This window comes from Bos javanicus, chromosome 6, assembly GCF_032452875.1.
Source record: "Bos javanicus breed banteng chromosome 6, ARS-OSU_banteng_1.0, whole genome shotgun sequence".
Lineage (NCBI taxonomy): Eukaryota > Metazoa > Chordata > Mammalia > Artiodactyla > Bovidae > Bos > Bos javanicus.
Window position 1 is genome coordinate 45,678,477 of NC_083873.1, and position 19,072 is coordinate 45,697,548.

A 19,072-nucleotide genomic window follows, 5' to 3' on the forward strand; every position below is an offset into this window, starting at 1 on the left:
TCGCCCTAGCCCCACCCCACCTCGCCCTAGCCCCACCCACCCCTAGGCCCCGCCTCTGATTCCACCCCTGCTCCCACCTCGCTCTGCCTCGGCCCAGCCCCAACTTCTAGCCCCGCCCCCAAGGCCCGGAAGCGAAAGCTGTTCCTCCTCTTCCGAGCGGGGTCAAGGCCCAGCCGGCGGGAGCCGGGTTTGGAGAGTCCCGGGCACTCGGAGAATCTGGGTAGCCCCGGCTGGAGCCATGTCCCGGAACCTGCGCACTGCTCTCATTTTCGGCGGCTTCATCTCCCTGATCGGCGCCGCCTTCTACCCCATCTACTTCCGGCCCTTAATGCGGCTGGAGGAGTACAGTGAGTGACCTCTGACCCCACGCGGCGTCCCGGCCCCGGTGACAGTGATCTCTGACCCCACGCGGCCGCCTGGCCCTAGTAACTCCCCAGCTTTCCCTCATCATCCCCACGTGGGGCCATGGACAGAGGTTGGTTCACGAGTCAGCGAGATCCAGGTTCGACTCTGGCTGTGTGCACTTTGGTGACCGAGGTCAAGTGACTCAACCTCTGAGACCTTCACCATCCTCAGCAGTAGTTATCTGTGTGTGTGTGTGTGTGCGCGCGCGCGTGCGTGCGTGTGTGCTGGGTCGCTCAGTCGTGTCCAAATCTTTGCGATCCCATGGACTTTAGCTCGTCAGGCCACCCTGACCTTGGAATTTTCCAAGCAAGAATATTGGAGTGGGTTGCCATTTCCTACTGGGGTCTTCCCAATCCAGGCATCGAACCTGCGTCTCTTGTGTCTGTATATCTTTAAAACTGCCTGGCGTCTGGTGAAACTTAGAGGTGGTAATAAAAGCAATTGACATAGTAGGTCAACACTAAATCCTAGTTCATACTGGTATTCACTGGAGGCTTTTTGATGTGTCTTCATTAAGCCCGTTGCCAAGATCTCCTGGAGAAGGAAATGGCAACCCGCTTCAGTATTTGTCTTGAGAATCCCAGGTACAGAAGGGTCTGGGGAGCCCCAGTCCATGGGGTCACAAAGAGTCGGACACGACTGAGCGACTAATACTGGATCACTTAATTTATTTAACCTCATTTTGAGGCAGGTTATTATTAAGTGTTTTATGGATGGGAAGTCTCAGAGAGGTTGTATTACACACCCAAGGACACACAGCTAGTAAGTGGCAAGACTAATATTCCAACTTCCGCCTTCCTTTCCGGGTCTTCTTCCACACCCTGAAGCTGGGAATGGTGATGTGGGGAGGGATGGCCCCTCATTATCCTGAGCTTGAAGGTGTTTTTATGGCACTTCATTTCCACTCCCAAAGATGTCATTGAGCGGACATGTTTTGAACCTGAACAGTTAACCTGGATTTTTGAGTTTTTCCTCTCCTTTCTCAAATCTTTTTTTTCACATTCTGCTGTCTTCCTTCGTTTTAAGCCGGCTGCTCACATGACAATGGCGAATATCCTGGGAGTAATTTTCTTCCTTAATCGTTCAAGTCCTATCATTCTAAAAGCCAAACTCTCCTTCCTTGAGACCTATACCTCAGCAAGGATTAGCACTTTGATACATCTGAAACCATCTGTCAGAGAGAAAATATCAGGCATTAGAGGCTCATTTTGTTCTCCAGGAAACCTGAATCATGTTGAAGATGGAAGAGGGCCAGCCCTGCCCCTTGAGAATATTAGCGGAGGCTGAAAGCTTGGCGATCTAAAGCCGAAAGCTCCGTGTAAATGCTCTGCCCGTTACAAATGCTACAACATTTGGTTTCTGAGACAGAGCGTTTTAGGCACACACTCAGATTTCCTTGCAGCTTCTTTTTTATCACCTGGGATTGAAATGGTCTCTGCATTCTGCCTTCCAGCCTGTCTCTGTGCGCCCATGTGTGGGGTAAATAAAAATGGGGTTGAGTGAGGCCTTGCATAATCTGTGTCATCCCTCCTTACAGAATCCTTGCTTCACTCTGTTTTATGATAGCCTCTAGAGTTGAACTTGGGTCAAGAGGGTCTGCTTTGGATCCCCCTAGCAAAGTTTCAGTCTAGGAAGACTAGCAGTGGTTTTTCAACTAGGGGTGATTTTTGTCTCCCTGGGGTTCTCTATGGAGACATTTTTGCTTGTCACAAAATGGGTGCCATGGGGTAGGGTGGGGTGGGTGAGTGTGCCACTCGCATTTAGCGCATAGAGGCCAGGCTCCTAAAGTTTGTGCAACACGTAGGACAGCCACCCATAACAAAGAAATACCCAGCCCAACATGCCAATGGTGCCGAGATTGAGAAACCGGCCTCTGGTTCAGGGTGTGGGTTTGTGCTGTGTCTCCCAACAACAATCTTACAGGTCCATAGTCTATGGTTATCTGAGTCACTTTAAGACAGACAAATTAGGCCTTTTATGTGAACACTGAGTGTGTGGCTACAATATCAGCATTTTTAAATGTAAGGCAGTCAACACCTGCCCACGTTTCTGGTTCAATTTTAATTAATTTGGACACTGTTATCTGAGTTATAACTGAGTCCTTAAACAGGTAAATGATACTGTATAGGTAATATGTATTGAAAACAGTTTATATGTCTGACACTCTTCCAAGCACTTTTACTATATTAACCCATTTGGTGCAAAAGTAACCTTTTATGGTAGTTGCTATGTGATCATCATCCCCATTTTATACATGGACAGACTGGGGTGTAAAACAGTTAACTTGTTCGAGAACCCACAACCAGTGAGTCCCAGATTTGAACCAGTGCCGTTCACTATTACACCAGGGCACCATACTGCCTAAGAGGATAGAGGGAGTCAGTCAGATGAGGGTCTAAGTCCCTTCCTAGAAGAGGATTTTAAGATGAGCTACTTAACCTCTCTGAGCCTGGCCTGTTTCCTCATCTGTAAACAGTGAAGTTTGTAGGACTGAATTTACATGTTTTGGAGTGAATTAAATGAGATAAAAGGTATAGAAATACTGATTTTTTGTTTTTGTTTTGGTTGCTCTGCTGCTGCTAAGTCACTTTAGTCATGTCCGACTCTGCGACCCCATAGACAGCAGCCCACTAGGCTCCGCCATCCCTGGGATTCTCCAGGCAAGAACACTGGAGTGGGTTGCCATTTCCTTCTCCAATGCGTGAAAGTGAAAAGTGAAAGTGAAGTCGCTCAGTTGTGTCCGACTCCCAGCGACCCCATGGACTGTAGCCCACCAGGCTCCTCCGTCCATGGGAGTTTCCAAGCAAGAGTACTGGAGTAGGGTGCCAGGGCCTTCTCCGTTTGGTTGCTCAGTTGTGTCCAACTCTTTGCAACCCATGGGCTGTAGCCCTCCAGGCTCCTCTGTCCATGCAATTTGCCAGGCAAGAATACTGGAGTGGGTTTCCGTTTCCTTCTCCAGGGGATCTTCCTGACCCAGGGATCAAAACTGTGTCTCCTGCATTCACAGATGGATTCTTTGCCGCTGAGCCACCAGGGAAGCTCATATTTTTACATTAGGAATCCCATAAAAACATTTCAAAAATAAGGAGCTACAGAGGCAGGGAAGTGAAACAAGGAGATTTAAGCAGATGCTCAGACCCAGGTGAGGCGTTCGTGACCAGGTCATGGAGATGCACTGTGAGGACGGAGCTTCGATTCATTTCAGCACATTCAGTTAACATTTATTTAGCCTTTTTATTTTTTAAAAACCTGCTGTTCTAACAGCAGTGTGCCTAGCACTGTATTAGGTGCTGGATATATGTGGCTGGACAAGTCAGAGCTCTTCTCTCATGTCACTGCTCCACTCATGTCCAGCCCCTCTCCCGCCACCCACTCCTTGTGCTCTGAGTTGGTCTCCCTGCTCCACCAGCACCACAACCACCCCGTTCTCTACCCTGCAGCCACCCTGGTCTTTCTGGTTAGTTATTGTTGCTTATCTACCTTCTTTGCATTTGTGGTCAAAGAATTCAGACCATGTGATTTTGATTCTCTGATGCTGGTCAGGATTTGCTTTGTGACTTGATACAGGTCAGTTTTTGTGAATGTTCCCTGCATGCTTGGAATGAGGTATGTTCTCTTCTTTGGGGGTACAGAGTTCTGTGTATGATGGTTCCAAATCATTCTTAATTCTATTACTTATATATCTTGAGGCCATATTAGTTGTTGCTCCCAATCTAGAATGTTCTGAAGAATTTTTTTTTTCAATTATCATCATGTAAGAGTCCTCTTTACCCCCTAACATTCCTCCCCAATTCTGTTTTGTCTAATATCATCATAGTTACCAGCTTTCTTTGGGTTAGTGTTCTCCTGGTATATATATTCTCTTATATTTAGCCTTTATTTGTCCTTAAGTCTTATAAGCAACCCAAACTGGGATTTTTTTTTTTTTTAAGTCCAGTCTGATAATCTTTAAAATGTTGAATTATTTTCCCTATCTTGTGTTTTCTATTTAATCCTGTCTCTTTTTTTTTTTCCTCTCCTTTTCTGCTTCAAGGCTTCTTTATTTAATTTTCTTGCCCTCTACTAGTTTGAAAGTTTTACATTCTGTTTTTCTTCTTTTGTTTTGACAACTGAGAGCTAGTCAATATCTTTACCTCCTATGAAATAAACAAAGACCTTAGAAGGCCTTAGCTCTTGTCCCACACTCCCCACCCCTCCTGCCTTGTGTTTCTTGCTCCCCAGGAGCAAGAACCATCAACGTTAGGTTGGGACCTAACGTTGGTTAGGTTGGACCAACCTAACCAGTTAGGTTAGGCTGATGGTTAGGACCATCAACGTTTTACAGTCACTGATTGTCTCTCTTGACTCAGGTTCTTTATTCACTGATCCGTCTGTCTCACACCTTTCTAGTTTTCAGTTGTCTTCATTCTGAAATACATCTTTGTGTTTCTTTGGTGAGAATTTGTAACTGGGAAAATACATGTGTGTGTGTCAGAAAATGTATAGAACTCCAGGTTTTCCACTGTGCCTGTTGAAAAGCCTATCGTTGTGCCGTTTGCACTTGGAATTTGATCATCTCACTTGCTTATTTTAAAACACTTGAATAACTCTCTGCTGTCCTCAGAGGGTGGAAAATCATTGAAATGTTTTAATCAGGAGAGCAAGGTGATCAGATTCAGCCTTTCCAGGCATCTCTGACTGTATCTGACGGAGGGGCCGGAAGGGCCACGGTTGAAGGTAAGAAGGCCAAGACCCAGGCAGGCTGTGCTTCCAGGAGAGATGACAGTAGCCTGCACCAGAGTGCCGGTGGTTATGGGACAGGGCAGAAGGACTGAATTCAGGAGCCAGGTTTAAGAAATAAATCCTCTACAGGGATTTGTGACTGATTAGCTCAAGGGCAAGCAAGGGAGAGGAAGGAGACTGGCCCCCAGCTTTTTGGCTCCAGCAGTTGAAGAGATGTGGTACTAGGCTTTAAGGAATACATGGAGTCTGTTTGGGGGATGAGGGGACAGGCTGGTTCAGTTTGGGATGTATTGAGTGTTAGGTACCTGGATGTGCTCCTGGAGATTTCCCCTAGGTGGTGGGACGTGCCAATCTGGAGCCAAGCCACAGGATCTGAGCTGGAGCTAGAGATGGCCCATCTTCAGCATCAGATAGGAAGCGGAGTCACTGCAGCAGGTGGGGCTCCAGGCAGCATTCCGAGATTGAAAGCGACACGCTGGTGCAGGACAGAATGCAGGTGAACACTGGCACTTGAAGGTCTGAAGAGCAAGCGGTCAGAGGAGGAGGGACCTTCTAAGGAGACTGACAAGGATGGCCAGAGTGAGGGCATTAAAACCGGAAGAGGCTGCAGTCATAAGCCCCAGGAAGATAGCTCTTCATGGCAAAGGGTGTGATCAGCAGGGCTCGGCTGCTTAGAGACAGTAAGGAAGATAAAAACTGAAAATATCCATTGGATTTAGCAAAAAGAAGGTGAAGCTCAGTGGCTGTTTTGTTAAGAGTGCTTTCAGTGGTTTGACAGTGGGCAGAAGGCAGATTGCAGCGGATGAAGAGTAAATGGGATATTAGGTTGACTATATAAAGATGTTGGGCTGTCTGAAGAAGAGAATGAGGAATTGTATTTGCAGCTGGTCAAGGAGGCTAGGGGAGTGGTGGTTCTGTTTCGTCTGGGAGCATTAGGGAGCCAAGAGGGTCTCTGGATAAAGAAGGCTGCTGGAGGAGGTGGGGGAATCTCGACATCAGATGGAGGAGGAGTCTTGGACCCAAGGTGGGACACTTCTTCCACCAGCTGAGGAGGAAGGGTGGGCATGGATACAGCTAGACAGCGGTGTGACTTGGTCACCTTGGCTTCTGCTCTCTTTGTGACTCAGGAGGTCGGGTGACTACACGTGAGAGGCATGACCCCCAGGCAGACTGTCCCTCCTCGGGACGCATTCTTCCTCGGGCTTGGTGGTCTGCCTCCACCAGCACTCCTGGCTTTGCTCTTTTGTTCCTGCCTTTCATCCACTCCTTCTTAGCCTCTCTTGTTGGCTGTTTTTCTTCTGAGCTTCCTTCATACCTCTGTGGTCCCCAGAATTCTGGGCAGACCAAGGGGAAGCCCACGGTCCTTGGAAGGCCTGGGCAGACACCCAGTCCTTGACAAGGGGAGCCAGAGGCTGGCAAGGAATCCAGGCCATGTAGGGCCCAAGAGCTGAGTCACTGTGGGACCTTTCAGCTGGGCCAGCTTGACTGATTCTGGCTGGCCTGGATAGGGGTAGGTAGGTTCCCGAGCCCCTGGTGAAATAAGCCTCAAGGCAGTAGAAAAGAGGCAGAAGGCCCCTTATGTAAAATAAATCCAAGATCTTCTGTGTTTTAAAAGCAGACAGACCACTATTGCAAGACTGCCATCTTGAATTTCATCTTGACATTCAGTGTGATCTTCAGCTCTTTCACTAACTCAGCCAGACTTTACCAAGTGTTAGGTAGCATACAAGGTCAGTTCGACTCGTGATACCTGATACTGAAATGAGCCCCGGGGAGATGGCAATTGTCAGTCCAAAACCAGAGTATTCAGTTAGTTCTGCAGTCCTTCTGCAGGGGAGTCCGGATGTTACTTTCTAGCTTTCAGCCTGTCGGCCCAACCTGGTTTGTGGGAAGAGCCCATGTTTAGGGAAGCGCGCAAGGGATACAGCTTAAAGCCTGATTGCCTTTTGTCTTAGAACCAGTCAGGGATCCTGAATGTAGCCTTTTAAAAATACCAGCATTTCAAGGCAACCTATGAAATGAGACAAAATAAGATCATTTCCTGTGATCCTGTACATTTTTAACTAACTTTAGTTAGATGTGGAGAAGCATAAAACCATAGGGTTTTGCCAGGAAACTTGTGCTCATTCAGCCCCCACATTTAGGTGACTCGTTCAGGGTCACTTAGCACATTCATTCAGAGAAGGCAATGCAACCCACTCCGGTACTCTTGCCCGGAAAATCCCATGGATGGAGGAGCCTCGTAGTCTGCAGTCCATGAGGTCGCTAAGAGTTGGACACGACTGAGCAACTTCACTTTCACTTTTCACTTTCATGCATTGGAGAAGGAAATGGCAACCCACTCCAGTGTTCTTGCCTGGAGAATCCCAGGGACGGGGGAGCCTGGTGGGCTGCCATCTATGGGGTCTCACAGAGTCGGACACGACTGAAGTGACTTAGCAGCAGCAGCAGTAGCAGCAGCACATTTATTGCTGGGTAAATACTAGACCCGAACTCCTCAGCCTTGTTTGCTGCTTAATGAAGCCCAGTTTCACCTGCATTTGCTGCATTTCACCTGCCAGCAAAGCCAAGGTGGAAGAACCATGACCCCTCAATTTTTCCTCTTTCCTTGTGCCCCCATCCACAGTGTGTGATAGTTGGAGCAGGCCTGTGAGAAGTCACTTGATGAGGAATACCTCTCACCTTAAAAGGGCGTTTTCCCTATTTCGTGGCAAGTGCTCAGAATATGCTTTTTATTCCTTTCACCTTGAGTAAAATGAATTGCACAGACTAAAGTCTTTTTTTCTAACAGGCCTTACAAAGCTGCATGGGTTTCATCACACACCTTGGTGAGAAACAGAGGTGTTCCCAGCATTGGGAGGAGCCCGTACTTCTGGTGGCCCCTTGGTGCCCTCAGCCACTGGCTCACACTCCCTCCCATGGCACACATCCATCCTGGGTAACTCCGCAGACTGCAGCAAACTGGGAGCACTAGAAAAGTACTTTTTCATTTTATATTTGCTCTTTTTAAAAGAGACTTTGAATTAATCATCATGAAATAGTGTTGTTGGACTTCCTTATACTTGTTTCACAGTTGTGTTTTTTTGTTGTTAAAAAAATGCAACTGACAGAGAAAATCTGAGAATAGTAGAATGAATCCCTTTATGTCCTTCACCTAGATTTACCAGTTGTTAACATTTTGCCACATTTGCTTTCTCTCCTGATATGTATGTGACATGTCTATACACACATACATACATAGAGATATGTGTATGTTCACAGATTATACACATATTACTGTTACTATTATTTTGCTGAACCATTTGAGAGTTAGGTAGCAGGCCTTGTGAGCTTTGATACCTAAAACATCAGCATGTATTTCCTGAGCACAGGGACATTCTCTTACATAATCACAGTTATCCAATCCAGGAAATTTAATATTGACACAATGCTATTATGTAATATACAGTCCATATTCAGATGCTGACATCTGGCCAATTACCTCAGGTGGTGAGTTGCTTGTATTTTAACTGGTTCATTGGCAGGAGGAGATGGAGGGGGTATTCTTGAGGTGGTGGTCTCACTGCAGAGGGTCCCGAGGTGAGATGCTGCACCTGCTTTTAGGTTTTTGTCTGCTAGTGCTCCCCAAGAACATCGTCCCTAACGAGACCGCTGAGGGGCGGGTACGTGGGTGTGCTGCCTCCGTTTGCTGTGAACGTTGAATAAAGTAATAAGTCACACAGATTTCACAGTATGGGCATTTAATATAAGGATGGGTTTAAGACTTTAAAAGTCTTAAACTTTAAAACTTAAAAAAGTCTTAAAAAATGGGTTTAAGACTCTTTTGCTACCGTACAAAAATGAGCCCATCTGCGTGTATTACTAAGTTTTGAATAATATACCTAAGGATCCTCAATTAAAACTGCAAATCAGCTCGCTGCCTTAGCACCAGGGGGCAGAGTTGGGCTTGCTGAGACACTGGAGAGGGGACTTGTCTAACTGACATTGCAAAGCTCCCAGCCCAGTGTTGCGTATTTGCATTTTAATCATTTCACTCCTGATAGAAATATGCTCACTACCGAAAAGTCAGTAATTAGCTTATCCTTATTTGCCCACATAGTTAAACCCCTGACTTCCGTGTTGCCCTTTTCCCGAGGCCCAGAGACATCTGCTATTTCTCTCATGACAGCGAAATAGACACCTACTGTCAGCTTCATCAAGACGTATTTGCTGAGTTCCGAGGGGCCAGTTTGTTTGCCTTTAAGCATATTCCACATTCACAAATAAAGTGTCTTTGTGTCACACTGTGAATTTATAAGACTGTTTTGGTCTTCAAGCACTATGGAACATTAATGGATAAAAGAACCAGGGGATGTAGATAGGATGCTAATACCAGTTATCACTCAGTAAGAACTAGTTCTGCAAATCAGTTTAAATTGCCCATCCAAGCCAAAAAAAGAGGTGGTTGCATAAGGACAAGGATTATAAAGAGATTATGGTCTATTTAAAATAAATCCTCAGCCTCTCTCCAACCTCATTAGCAATTAGCAAGGAAGTGTAAAGACAGGGATTCCTTTCTCTTCTCTTGGTTCTCTATTGCATTTTAAGAGGTAAGAACACAATTAGGTATTCTGTTGTCACAGGAAGTCAACTTCCTTTGATGCTTGGCAGACTGCCAGTTTCTTTGGCTTTGTACAACCTGCCTCTTGTAGAACGCGTTCTGGTACACCGGGCTATCTGATTCTCTTAAATCTGGACATCTAGAACGCTTTCAGGCAATCAAGTGTTTTTTAAAAATCTCATCTCTTCCTTCTTCCGTAATACTGGAGAATGGACCTTTTAGGTATGAAAAATGATACCTATTTTTGTTCCTGGCACTACTGATGACAGTGTAGTCTTCTACTAGTTGGCATTTTCTAAGAGCATGTTTGAGACACATCTATACTTGGAGACTTACATGGTGACAGCATGGTGGGGCTCAATCCTACAGGAATTCAACTTCTTAGGAAATAAGATCGTCTTTTGTGTTGAGTTATTTTAGAAAGTCTGACATCTTAGAGGCTCCATTATCACCTGCTCTAGATGGAAGACATCCTTTGGCATCTCTTGGTCCGTAGGGACTTGGTTGTCATTTACCTGCTATTTCAGAGAGGCCCAATGAAACTCACCATTATCTATAAGAGGCTTCTTAGGGCTGTATCTTCTCTGTCTCACTTAGAATTGGATGTCAAGATTCAGATGATCCCTACTGCCCAGTGTTTTAGTTGCCAAAGCAAAACTTAGCATTGATAAAACCTCGGATAGGTCACTCAGGATTGACTTTCCGTCGTATCACCAGAGAAGCAAGTTCGATGAATATTCGATTTGGCAAAGCCCTGTTTCTTTTAACTTTATGAGAATCCAGAGGCCAGAATAAAGAAAATGGCCTAATATTAAAGAAGAGTTAAATATGGATTTAAAAGAAACACTTTTAGCCTGATTAAAACAAAAGTTTGATTACAGCACTTAATTACTATAATATACTAGTAAACATCCTTTGGCTCCAAGTCTTTCTGCTGAAAAGCCACGATTTGTTTGTCAAGATACTTAAAATAATAAGTCTTTGTTTTTACAGCCCTTGGGTTTATTTGAAACCACTTAGAAAGATGTGTCAGAGTGCTTGAAGCCCACAGACATAAAATGCCCAATTTCTCTTGGCCCTCGCCTGTTGGACATCTCCGAAGAGATCAGCTAAGCTGCTGTCACTAGAACGCGCTTACTAATTGGTGCAGCACCTGCAGTCAATTAGGGAAGCTTCAATTATCCAAACCAAAGCCACCCACCCAAAGATTAATTTTCTGCTCTATTTCCTATCAAAAACATAGCATATTTAGCTCTGGGTCTAGGCCTTCAGTGGAGTACATTTTAGGCACAAACTGCATCGTTTTCTTGTTAATTGTACTTGTTCCATCAATTCAACAGCCCTGCTCTCATCGCATCACACCCACTAGTTCTTTCAAAATTGTTCTTTTTCTGTTGTTTTTGTTGCCTTTCCAAACTGCTGATATCACCGAGAAAAGATGTTCATTGGGAGTTTTTCTTCTGAAGTATGGCTTGCTTTCTTTCACTGAAAATATCCAGTCTTTTTGCTTGATAGGATCCAACTTCCATTACCTAAAAGCTCTGGGCAGTGGCAGCTCTGAATTTAATAGCACTCAGATATATTGTTCTCTTATTGTCCCATGTAGATACAAAGAGTTCCACCACTCTGCCCCCGACCCCCTCTCTAAAGAGTAATTTTTCTGTTATGTTTCTCAGAGAAGGAACAAGCCATAAATCGAGCTGGTATTGTTCAAGAAGACGTGCAGCCACCAGGTAAACTTAAAAATCAAGACAAAAATCTCATGTGAAATGCTTCATTGTTGGGGGGAGGTATGTGCTTTGCAGAGAAATCTTTTCCACTTTGAGGCTAGATTGTGATTGTGTTATTATTTTTCAGCAGTTGCCATTTTAGAGGTTGCCACCCTAAGACTTCCTCTTAATATTTCACTCCGGAATAGTTTTTGCAAGTTTGCATGTTACTCTTGAGTTTGATAAGTGGGCATAAAGATGTAACAAGTGTGCAATTAACTATGAAGCATAAATAGCTGTTTTGCAGACTTATTTACCAAGCACCTATTTAAACACTACCCTCATGGGAAAATACTGTTTACTTGTGAGCTATTTTAATTGATGCAGGATTCTGCTTTGTACAGAAGCTCAGAAGTTCCCTTTATGGCTGAATGGTTAGTTACTTTGAGACAATCCAAGTTGGCTGAGAATGAGAGGTTTCTAGCTTATTAGCCAAAACTCTTGTGGCAGTGGTCTTTTTTTAATTTATTTTTTAACTAGGCCAGATACATATCTCCCTACTGTGGGGTAGTTTCTGAGCCATTTAAAAATCTTTCTTGGCTGCCACGGCTGCCCAGCCGTTCCATACCAGGGTTCCGGCAGCTTGCCCGGACTACCTCAAACTCCGTGGAAATCGCACAGCTCCATTCTGATGTCATCTTCTTTGTTTGGGGTTGAGGGAAGTGATAGGAAATTTAAAAATGAATCCTGTTTTTAATTCATGTTTCTTTCTATAGGGTTGAAAGTGTGGTCGGATCCATTTGGCCGGAAATGAGAAGACTAACACCACCTCTAATTATGAAAGTAGACAAGAGACTTCATGCTTTCAGTTCTGCAGCAAGTTCAATAAGTCACCTGGCTAGAGAACGCTGGCTGGAGCAGAAAACTCTAGAAAGCCATAAAAAGTCCTATGCATGAGGAGTACGTCCCTCCTTAAAAGGACCCTGGAACAAATCATACTGTAGGAGGGTTTTCATGATTTGGTTTCCTTTCTAAAAATGAAGCTGTCTCACTCAGCTGGACTTGAAGGCTATCTACATATTATTCAGTCTCTACCTCTTAGCCAGCCAAGCTGTGATATGAATACAAACAACTAGTAGCCTGGGGAAGATTCTAGACTGTTTTGCCATCCTCCAAATAGGAAATTTCAGGGGGAAACTACCATATTGAGCAGCCTCATAGGGCTCTTTGAAAGTGTTAAAGTTGATAAAACTCTTTGAGGACAAGGTACATTGTACTCTTTAAGAATAAATAGTTCAACTCAACTCTCTCATTAGGAAGGTTGCTGCATGTTGGGATATAAACAAATTTGAAGCAAACTAAATGGGTCTGCATGCCTATTAGAAATCATTGTTGAATTGACTGAAATGAAAATATATATATTAAAATGATTTCTCTTACTTTATAATGGTTTAAGTTTTTTTTGTAAATCCTTTATTAAGGCTCATTAATTATACCAAGAAGTACTGTTTGACTGAATTATATTTGACCAGACATTTGACTGTGTGGTATTTGTCAAGTAAAAATCTTAGAGGTAAATAGCAAATATGTTGAGACAAATGTTTATTGAATGCAATTCTCTACCAGATACCTCGCCAGGTGCTGCAGAGATGAGCATGAGAATACTTGTTTCCTTCTCTGGTCTCTGTCTGACCTGTTACCTAGATTGTGTGCTTTCAAAAAGACACATCTTTTTCATTTTTTGATTCCCCAGAGTGTCTTGCACATTGCTGTATGCTCTCTTTTAGATGAGCTGCCTGATGACATAATTTTATTATTGTGAACTAGGAGTAGGCCTAATAGAAAACTAGCATAATTATGTTAATTACTGTCAGAAAGAAATAAGGTTGATAGTTCCAAAGTTATCGTTTCTGGTCAGTATTCCTTAACATTTAATTGACTCATAGTTAACAACCCAATAAAAGAAGTTGACTCATTCGGGGTACATTTAACCACTCTTTTCCTTGGAGGGGGCACCAGGAGGTGTGACTTAAGAGTCACACATCCTGTGGGTGCTTAATTGAGATTTCTCTGTGACCGAGGCCAGTGCCTGTACCATCTGGTTTGGAAGACATCCAGCTGAAATGACTGCGTCTGAGCATTGTAGATGAGAGGGGCCTCGATGGCCTGTTGGTTGGCTGCAACAGACTCGGTTTAGTCTGAATGGGCTCTTTGTCCTGGCCTTGACCCTGCCCTTGGTCTACCTCTTTGCAGAGATAAAGAGGCTTTCTGTCCTGCTCAGCTGCCTTGATGTTTATAAAAGGATCGCTCTTGATGTTATCAGAGGTGTAGTGTCAGACTGTGCTGCCCACAGTTGACAGAAGCCCAGGTTGTTAGAGATGCTGCTTAATGCGGGTTGAATGGGGCCTGGTAGTGCACCCGTGCCACTCCCAGGTGTGCCTTCAGGGTAACAAGGAAAGCACTCGAAAGAGGGGATCTTAGTCACAGTCACATACAGTTAGGAAGCAGAGTCATTAAGTTCATTTGCTTCTCATTTCACAATTTCCAAGACAGACATAACATTTCCCAAGTGTATTTGATCAGAGAACATTTTTTACCAGTTATCTTCTGGGCCTTGGGACTTCTGGGGAATTCGCCAGATAGTCTCATGACCCTTTATCACTCAAAAATTTTTGAGAACTCCCAAGTGTTTTTTCTTAACTGGATTGTATCTATAGATGCTTAATGTATTAGAAATTAAAACAATTTTTTTAATATTTAAAAATATCCATAGGAGACCTAAAGTATATGACATTTTTGGAAAATTTTATTTTCCAAAATAATTTGCAAATTTCTTTAATGCCTGGCTTAATAGGAGATTTCAGATTCTCATGTCTACTTCTGCATCTGATCTATTGCATGTGATCTCTGGAAAACTACACCCTCATAAGATGAGAGTAAAAAAGGCAAAAAGCCTTTGGTAGGATTGTAAAAATATTTTTGATCATGCAGTACCCCTAGAAAGATCCTAGAGACCCCTCCAGGTACCTGAACCACACTTTGAGTCTAGTTTATTTTTTCTCTTGGTCTTATACCTTTGGAGAAATATGTATCTGATTGCATTAGTTCTTTCAGAGTTGCCTGTTGAGGGAGATTATAACCGGAGGGGAGTAACATAAAATTTCCTTTGTTGTTGCCGATTGAAGTTGTTGGATCCTTCATTTTCAATGCCAGACAGTATCCTCTTGAGGAAGACTCTGGTTGACTTTTTCAAAATTTCAGCACCAGAAATAGCCACACTGCTGAACAGTTGGTACATTTATCCTGTGAACATTGATTTGTGTAACTTGTTTCTCTCTTTGTATTGGCTAATAGGAGGCTCCACCACATTTATGGTCCAACTTTTTGAAAAGTACCTTGTGGAATATATTCGAGCCATTACATTCCCTTTATTCGTTTTTCCTCTGAAATTATTTTCATTTCTTCTTTCTCACTTAGTTTTCCATTTTATATTGTATGTTAGATCGGTCATTTTAAAATGAGCCAGAGCACAGGGTTTATTTAATTGAAAACACACGTATAATCTGTTAAGGAAAAATGATGTAAATTCACAGATAAAATAATGTGGAATATTAAAAGGGCCTTAAACAAGGTTCAGGGTATCTACCGACACTGGGTACATGTAAACCCCATGTCCCTGCATTTCTATTTATGCAGTAGAAATGAATCTGTAAAGCCACCAAGAGGCATGGACTAAAACGCAGCAGCTCTGGAAACTCCCCAAATGCCCAACCACAGTACAAAGAGTAAACTGATACATTCACACAATAGAATACAATACAGCAGTGAGAATGAACAACAATGCAATGATCTCACAAGCGATGCAGAATGAACAAAAGCAAGCTGCAAGAGTTCTTTGAGATTCCATTTAGATGAATAGAAACAGGGTAAATTAAGCCATGGAATCAGGATTCAGGGTAGAGACTGCTCTTAGGAAGAAGCAGTGGGGTAGTGACGGGAAAGAGATACAGGAAGTCTTCAAGGCGCTATGTTCTATATATATATTTTTTTTTGGGGGGGGGGTGCAAGTTACATGGGTGTAGTGAGATTTTTAATACTTCCTTGAGCTGCACAATTTCACATACTTTCCTAAACGTATGCTGTGCAGGAAACTTTCCAGAGAACCACACTGTCCAGGAGGAGGAGCACAGGTTTCAGGAAGGATGATAAAACTTCCCCTTTGTTGTTGTTGGGGAGGATAGGAGTACAGTATGCGAGGTACCTAGTGAATGCCGGAAACTGGCAGAGGTCAGAATAATGACAACTTTCATTGATGGAATAGCTGACATTTCAAGAGAGCTGTGAAAAATGCCTGGGATTCAGACACAGGTGCAGAGTCAGCAAAGCTGAGCATACACTTGAGAGATGGTCTGACTGGGATGCAGGGCTGTGGGCGGAGCCCACCCCAGCAGCCTGGGCTTGACATCCAGTGGGAACTTGTCAGGACTTCGGATGGATAGAATGAGAAATGGAAAGAATGAGTGAGGAAACAAATGAAGGGAATGGTGTTTACAACCATGTGGTGAACACTCTCCAATGTCCACTGACAAGCTTTACTTAATTTTCAGACACCTACTGGAAGCAGGAAGTGGTCTGAAAACTTTCAAAGGGAGAGTGCTTTCCCCAGAGCACTGTGAGATGGTTACCCAGCCACGTGAACAAAGCGCAGAAACAAAGAACAAACAGTGAGAAGCGTCAATCGCAGTTTTTATCTTTTGAATCCAATTTTTAAAAATTGGGCTTTCCTTAACAAGGATTTACTGTATCTTGTATCCTACAATGGATAAAAATTCAAAGAAAAGAGTATATATATAAAATATATGTGTGTGTATAACTGGATCACTTTGCTGTACACCTGAAACTAACACAATATTGTAAATCAAGTATACTTGAATTTTCTAAAAGGTTGGGCTTTCTTTTTGTACTTTTTTGCTTTTTAAAATTTTTTAATAAAATTAAATTTATTATATGTTATAGGTGTTTGGCGACTGAGCGATTTCACTTTCACTTTTCCCTTTCATGCATTGGAGAAGGAAATGGCAACCCACTCCAGTGTTCTTGCCTGGAGAATCCTAGGGACGGGGGAGCCTGGTGGGCTGCCGTCTATGGGGTCGCACAGAGTCGGACACGACTGAAGTGACTTAGCAGCAGCAGCAGCAGTTTGAAAAGCACTGACAGGAGGATGGATCTGATATGCTCTCAGGTCTGGGTTCCTGGGCTCAGCTGCTGGTGACCCGGGATTCCCAAGCATCAGCAGATGAAACATCCAGGTTTCTTAGCCCTGGGCGGGTCTCCGCGGACAGTGAATTCATTCTCCCAGACTTCCCTCGCACCTGCTGAGTGTAGAATGCCCTCTGCAGTTTATTCTGCCTGTTGATAACAAAATACACAGCTCATTGGCAGCCCCCGTGTCGGGGAAGGAAGCAGGAGCACTGAGGGCCCTGCTGCACTGCTCCACTGAATGTGGTCTGAAGGGAAATATTGACTCCACCGCGCTCTTTCCTGGAGTAGGTAAGCCAGGCAGTGACAGGAGGTCGCCCTCCCCTAAAATCCCCCAGCAGATTGGCAGCAGCGGAAGCGGGGCGGGGTTTCACTCTTACGCTTCCGCTAAGTGGTATTTCCCAAACTCTGATCTTCTGAATACGATGCAGAGAAATGAACTGTCACGGCTTCTTACAAGAGTCAGGCCACCGTGCACCGTATCTGCCTGGGTTTCTCTATCTAACCAAACATGATTAAAATAAATGCAAAAAAAAAAAGGGAGGGGGGGATGTTTGTCCAGAGCTTTTTGGTGGCAAGTGACAGAAAATCAAACTCCAAATAGTGCAAAAAAGATAATTTGGTCATGTAATTGAAAACTCCAGAGTCACAGTCATTTCCTACTGTCATGATCATATCTTGAACTATAAAAATCAGTAACTGACAATCATTTATGAATGTAAAGAGTAATTATATCCGGCATCCTCAAGAAAGAGCCATGCTGGATATCCTAAGTGGGTACAAGTTTTCTCTCCTGGTTGACATAGGTGCTCTTACTCTCTTTGCCCAACATCTTACTCTCTCTCTCTCTCTCTCTCGGGGTCATCTACTCCCACCTCTAAGTCTTTTGTTCATCTTTCTCCCACTCTGTCTCCCTGCTTTGGGTAGAGTTGACTTCACCCCATGCACAGGAGCAGGCATATGGCCCAAATTTGGCCAGTCAGAACCTCTGTGCAAACTCCTGGCCAGCAGAAATTGGATCTGGGATGAACGTGGAGCACAAACCAGGTAAGGCAGGTCTAGCTAGAGTTAGTCTTGCCTGTTGGCTTGTGTCGTCAAACTAGAGGAGAATCTCTTATTCACCAGATTTTGCAGCCATCTTGCCACCATTAGGGTAGAGCTGGTCTAAGACTAACACATCCTGGAAGGAAATAACAGAAGGGACCTCCCAGTGGTCCAGTGGTTAAGATCCCGACCTTCCAGTGCAGGGGGCTTGGTTTTGATCCTGGTCAGGGAACTAAGACCCCACATGCTACACAGCACAGCCCAAAAATTTAAAAAAAAAAAAAAATTGTTTTTAAACAAAACAACAGGAGATGGAAGCCAGGTTTTGATAATGTTGTTCACATCTCTTGGGTTCGTTTGTGTCTGAAGCAAGGCTATCTCTGGATTAATAAATAGTGTTAATAAATTTCCTTTCTGCACCAATTTAGATTGGGTTTTGTCACATGCAACCAAGAGAGTCTTGACAAGGCATCTCAACTTTTTATTTTAATCATTTTTTTTCTAAAATGTATTCCACATGTTATTTTCACCTTACATAAAAGATGTTGAACATAATTCAGCCCTCCTTCATGACTTGGGCTTATTATTATTATACAGTTGTCCCTAAGGGACTATTGGGGTGGGTTAGACGTTTACCTGCTGTGCTTGTGAGATTTCTGGCTTTACTCTTTTTCTTATCTCTGCCCTGCCTCATAGTTATAAGGAGCAGGCTCTGGCTTCATCTCGGATTTACTGCTTCTAGTGTGCAGTGAGGTTGGGAAGCATTAGCCAAAATTCTGGAATTTGGCATTGAATGAAAGTAAACGCCTTTAATGTGGATTTAGAAGCACTGGTGAGGATAAAGTGCAAGGGCTTTGTGACATTTTGGCTCCCTGAAGTGTTTTTGTTTTTCTTTTCTTCCTTTCTTCTTTTTTTAAAATGGTATTTGATTTCTGTTTCTGCGTTGTTCTGGATAGATGAGTTTTCTAGATGTTCCTGCTGGCTGAGAATTTTACCATAACAAAATTTTCACATTAAAAATTGTGCCATGTGAGCAAATTAGGTAGGGCTGAAATGTCTTATAATTTAGCAAAGTTATTTAGTTTCTTCAAAGAAGGCACAGTAACCCACAGCAGTATTCTGAACCTCCGGCTGATTTTTAACTTGTTTTTCTTCTTTTCTAAAATAGCCCTTTTATTTTCAACCTCTAATAGCATACACTGACTTGCAATGGGAGGAGAAAAAAAAAACAAAACATGTTTGCATCAGAGGGAGCAGGTTTACTTAAGGCAGAAGTGCAATCAATTTGGGCAACGGTGAGTTGCCAATTCTGAACTTCCCTGCTAAGTACATG

At 43.6% G+C, this 19,072-nt stretch overlaps 1 protein-coding gene across 2 annotated transcripts; it reads left to right on the plus strand.

Moving 5' to 3' along the window:
• The first annotated feature begins 98 nt into the window (after positions 1 to 98).
• On the plus strand, positions 99 to 16,449 carry SMIM20 (small integral membrane protein 20). Of its 2 annotated transcripts, XM_061419840.1 has the most exons (3): positions 111 to 347; positions 11,404 to 11,460; positions 12,213 to 16,449. In XM_061419840.1, exons 1-3 carry the CDS (start codon positions 239 to 241, stop codon positions 12,248 to 12,250), a joined length of 204 nt encoding a protein of 67 aa, XP_061275824.1. In that variant the 5' UTR covers positions 111 to 238; the 3' UTR covers positions 12,251 to 16,449. The 2 variants fall into 2 exon arrangements, with proteins under 2 accessions (XP_061275823.1, XP_061275824.1); XM_061419839.1 differs by lacking the exons at positions 11,404 to 11,460; positions 12,213 to 16,449 and adding an exon at positions 7,754 to 7,912 and having other exon boundaries at positions 99 to 347.
• The last annotated feature ends 2,623 nt before the right edge of the window (positions 16,450 to 19,072 follow it).

What these genes read in the sequence shown, in the direction of transcription:
- SMIM20 (XM_061419839.1), top strand. Translation starts at nt 239, where the DNA reads ATGTCCCGGAACCTGCGCACTGCTCTCATTTTCGGCGGCTTCATCTCC. An exon ending in AATGCGGCTGGAGGAGTACA is followed by an intron (nt 348 to 7,753) that starts GTGAGTGACCTC and finishes CCCCATCCACAG; the next exon opens with TGTGTGATAGTTGGAGCAGG.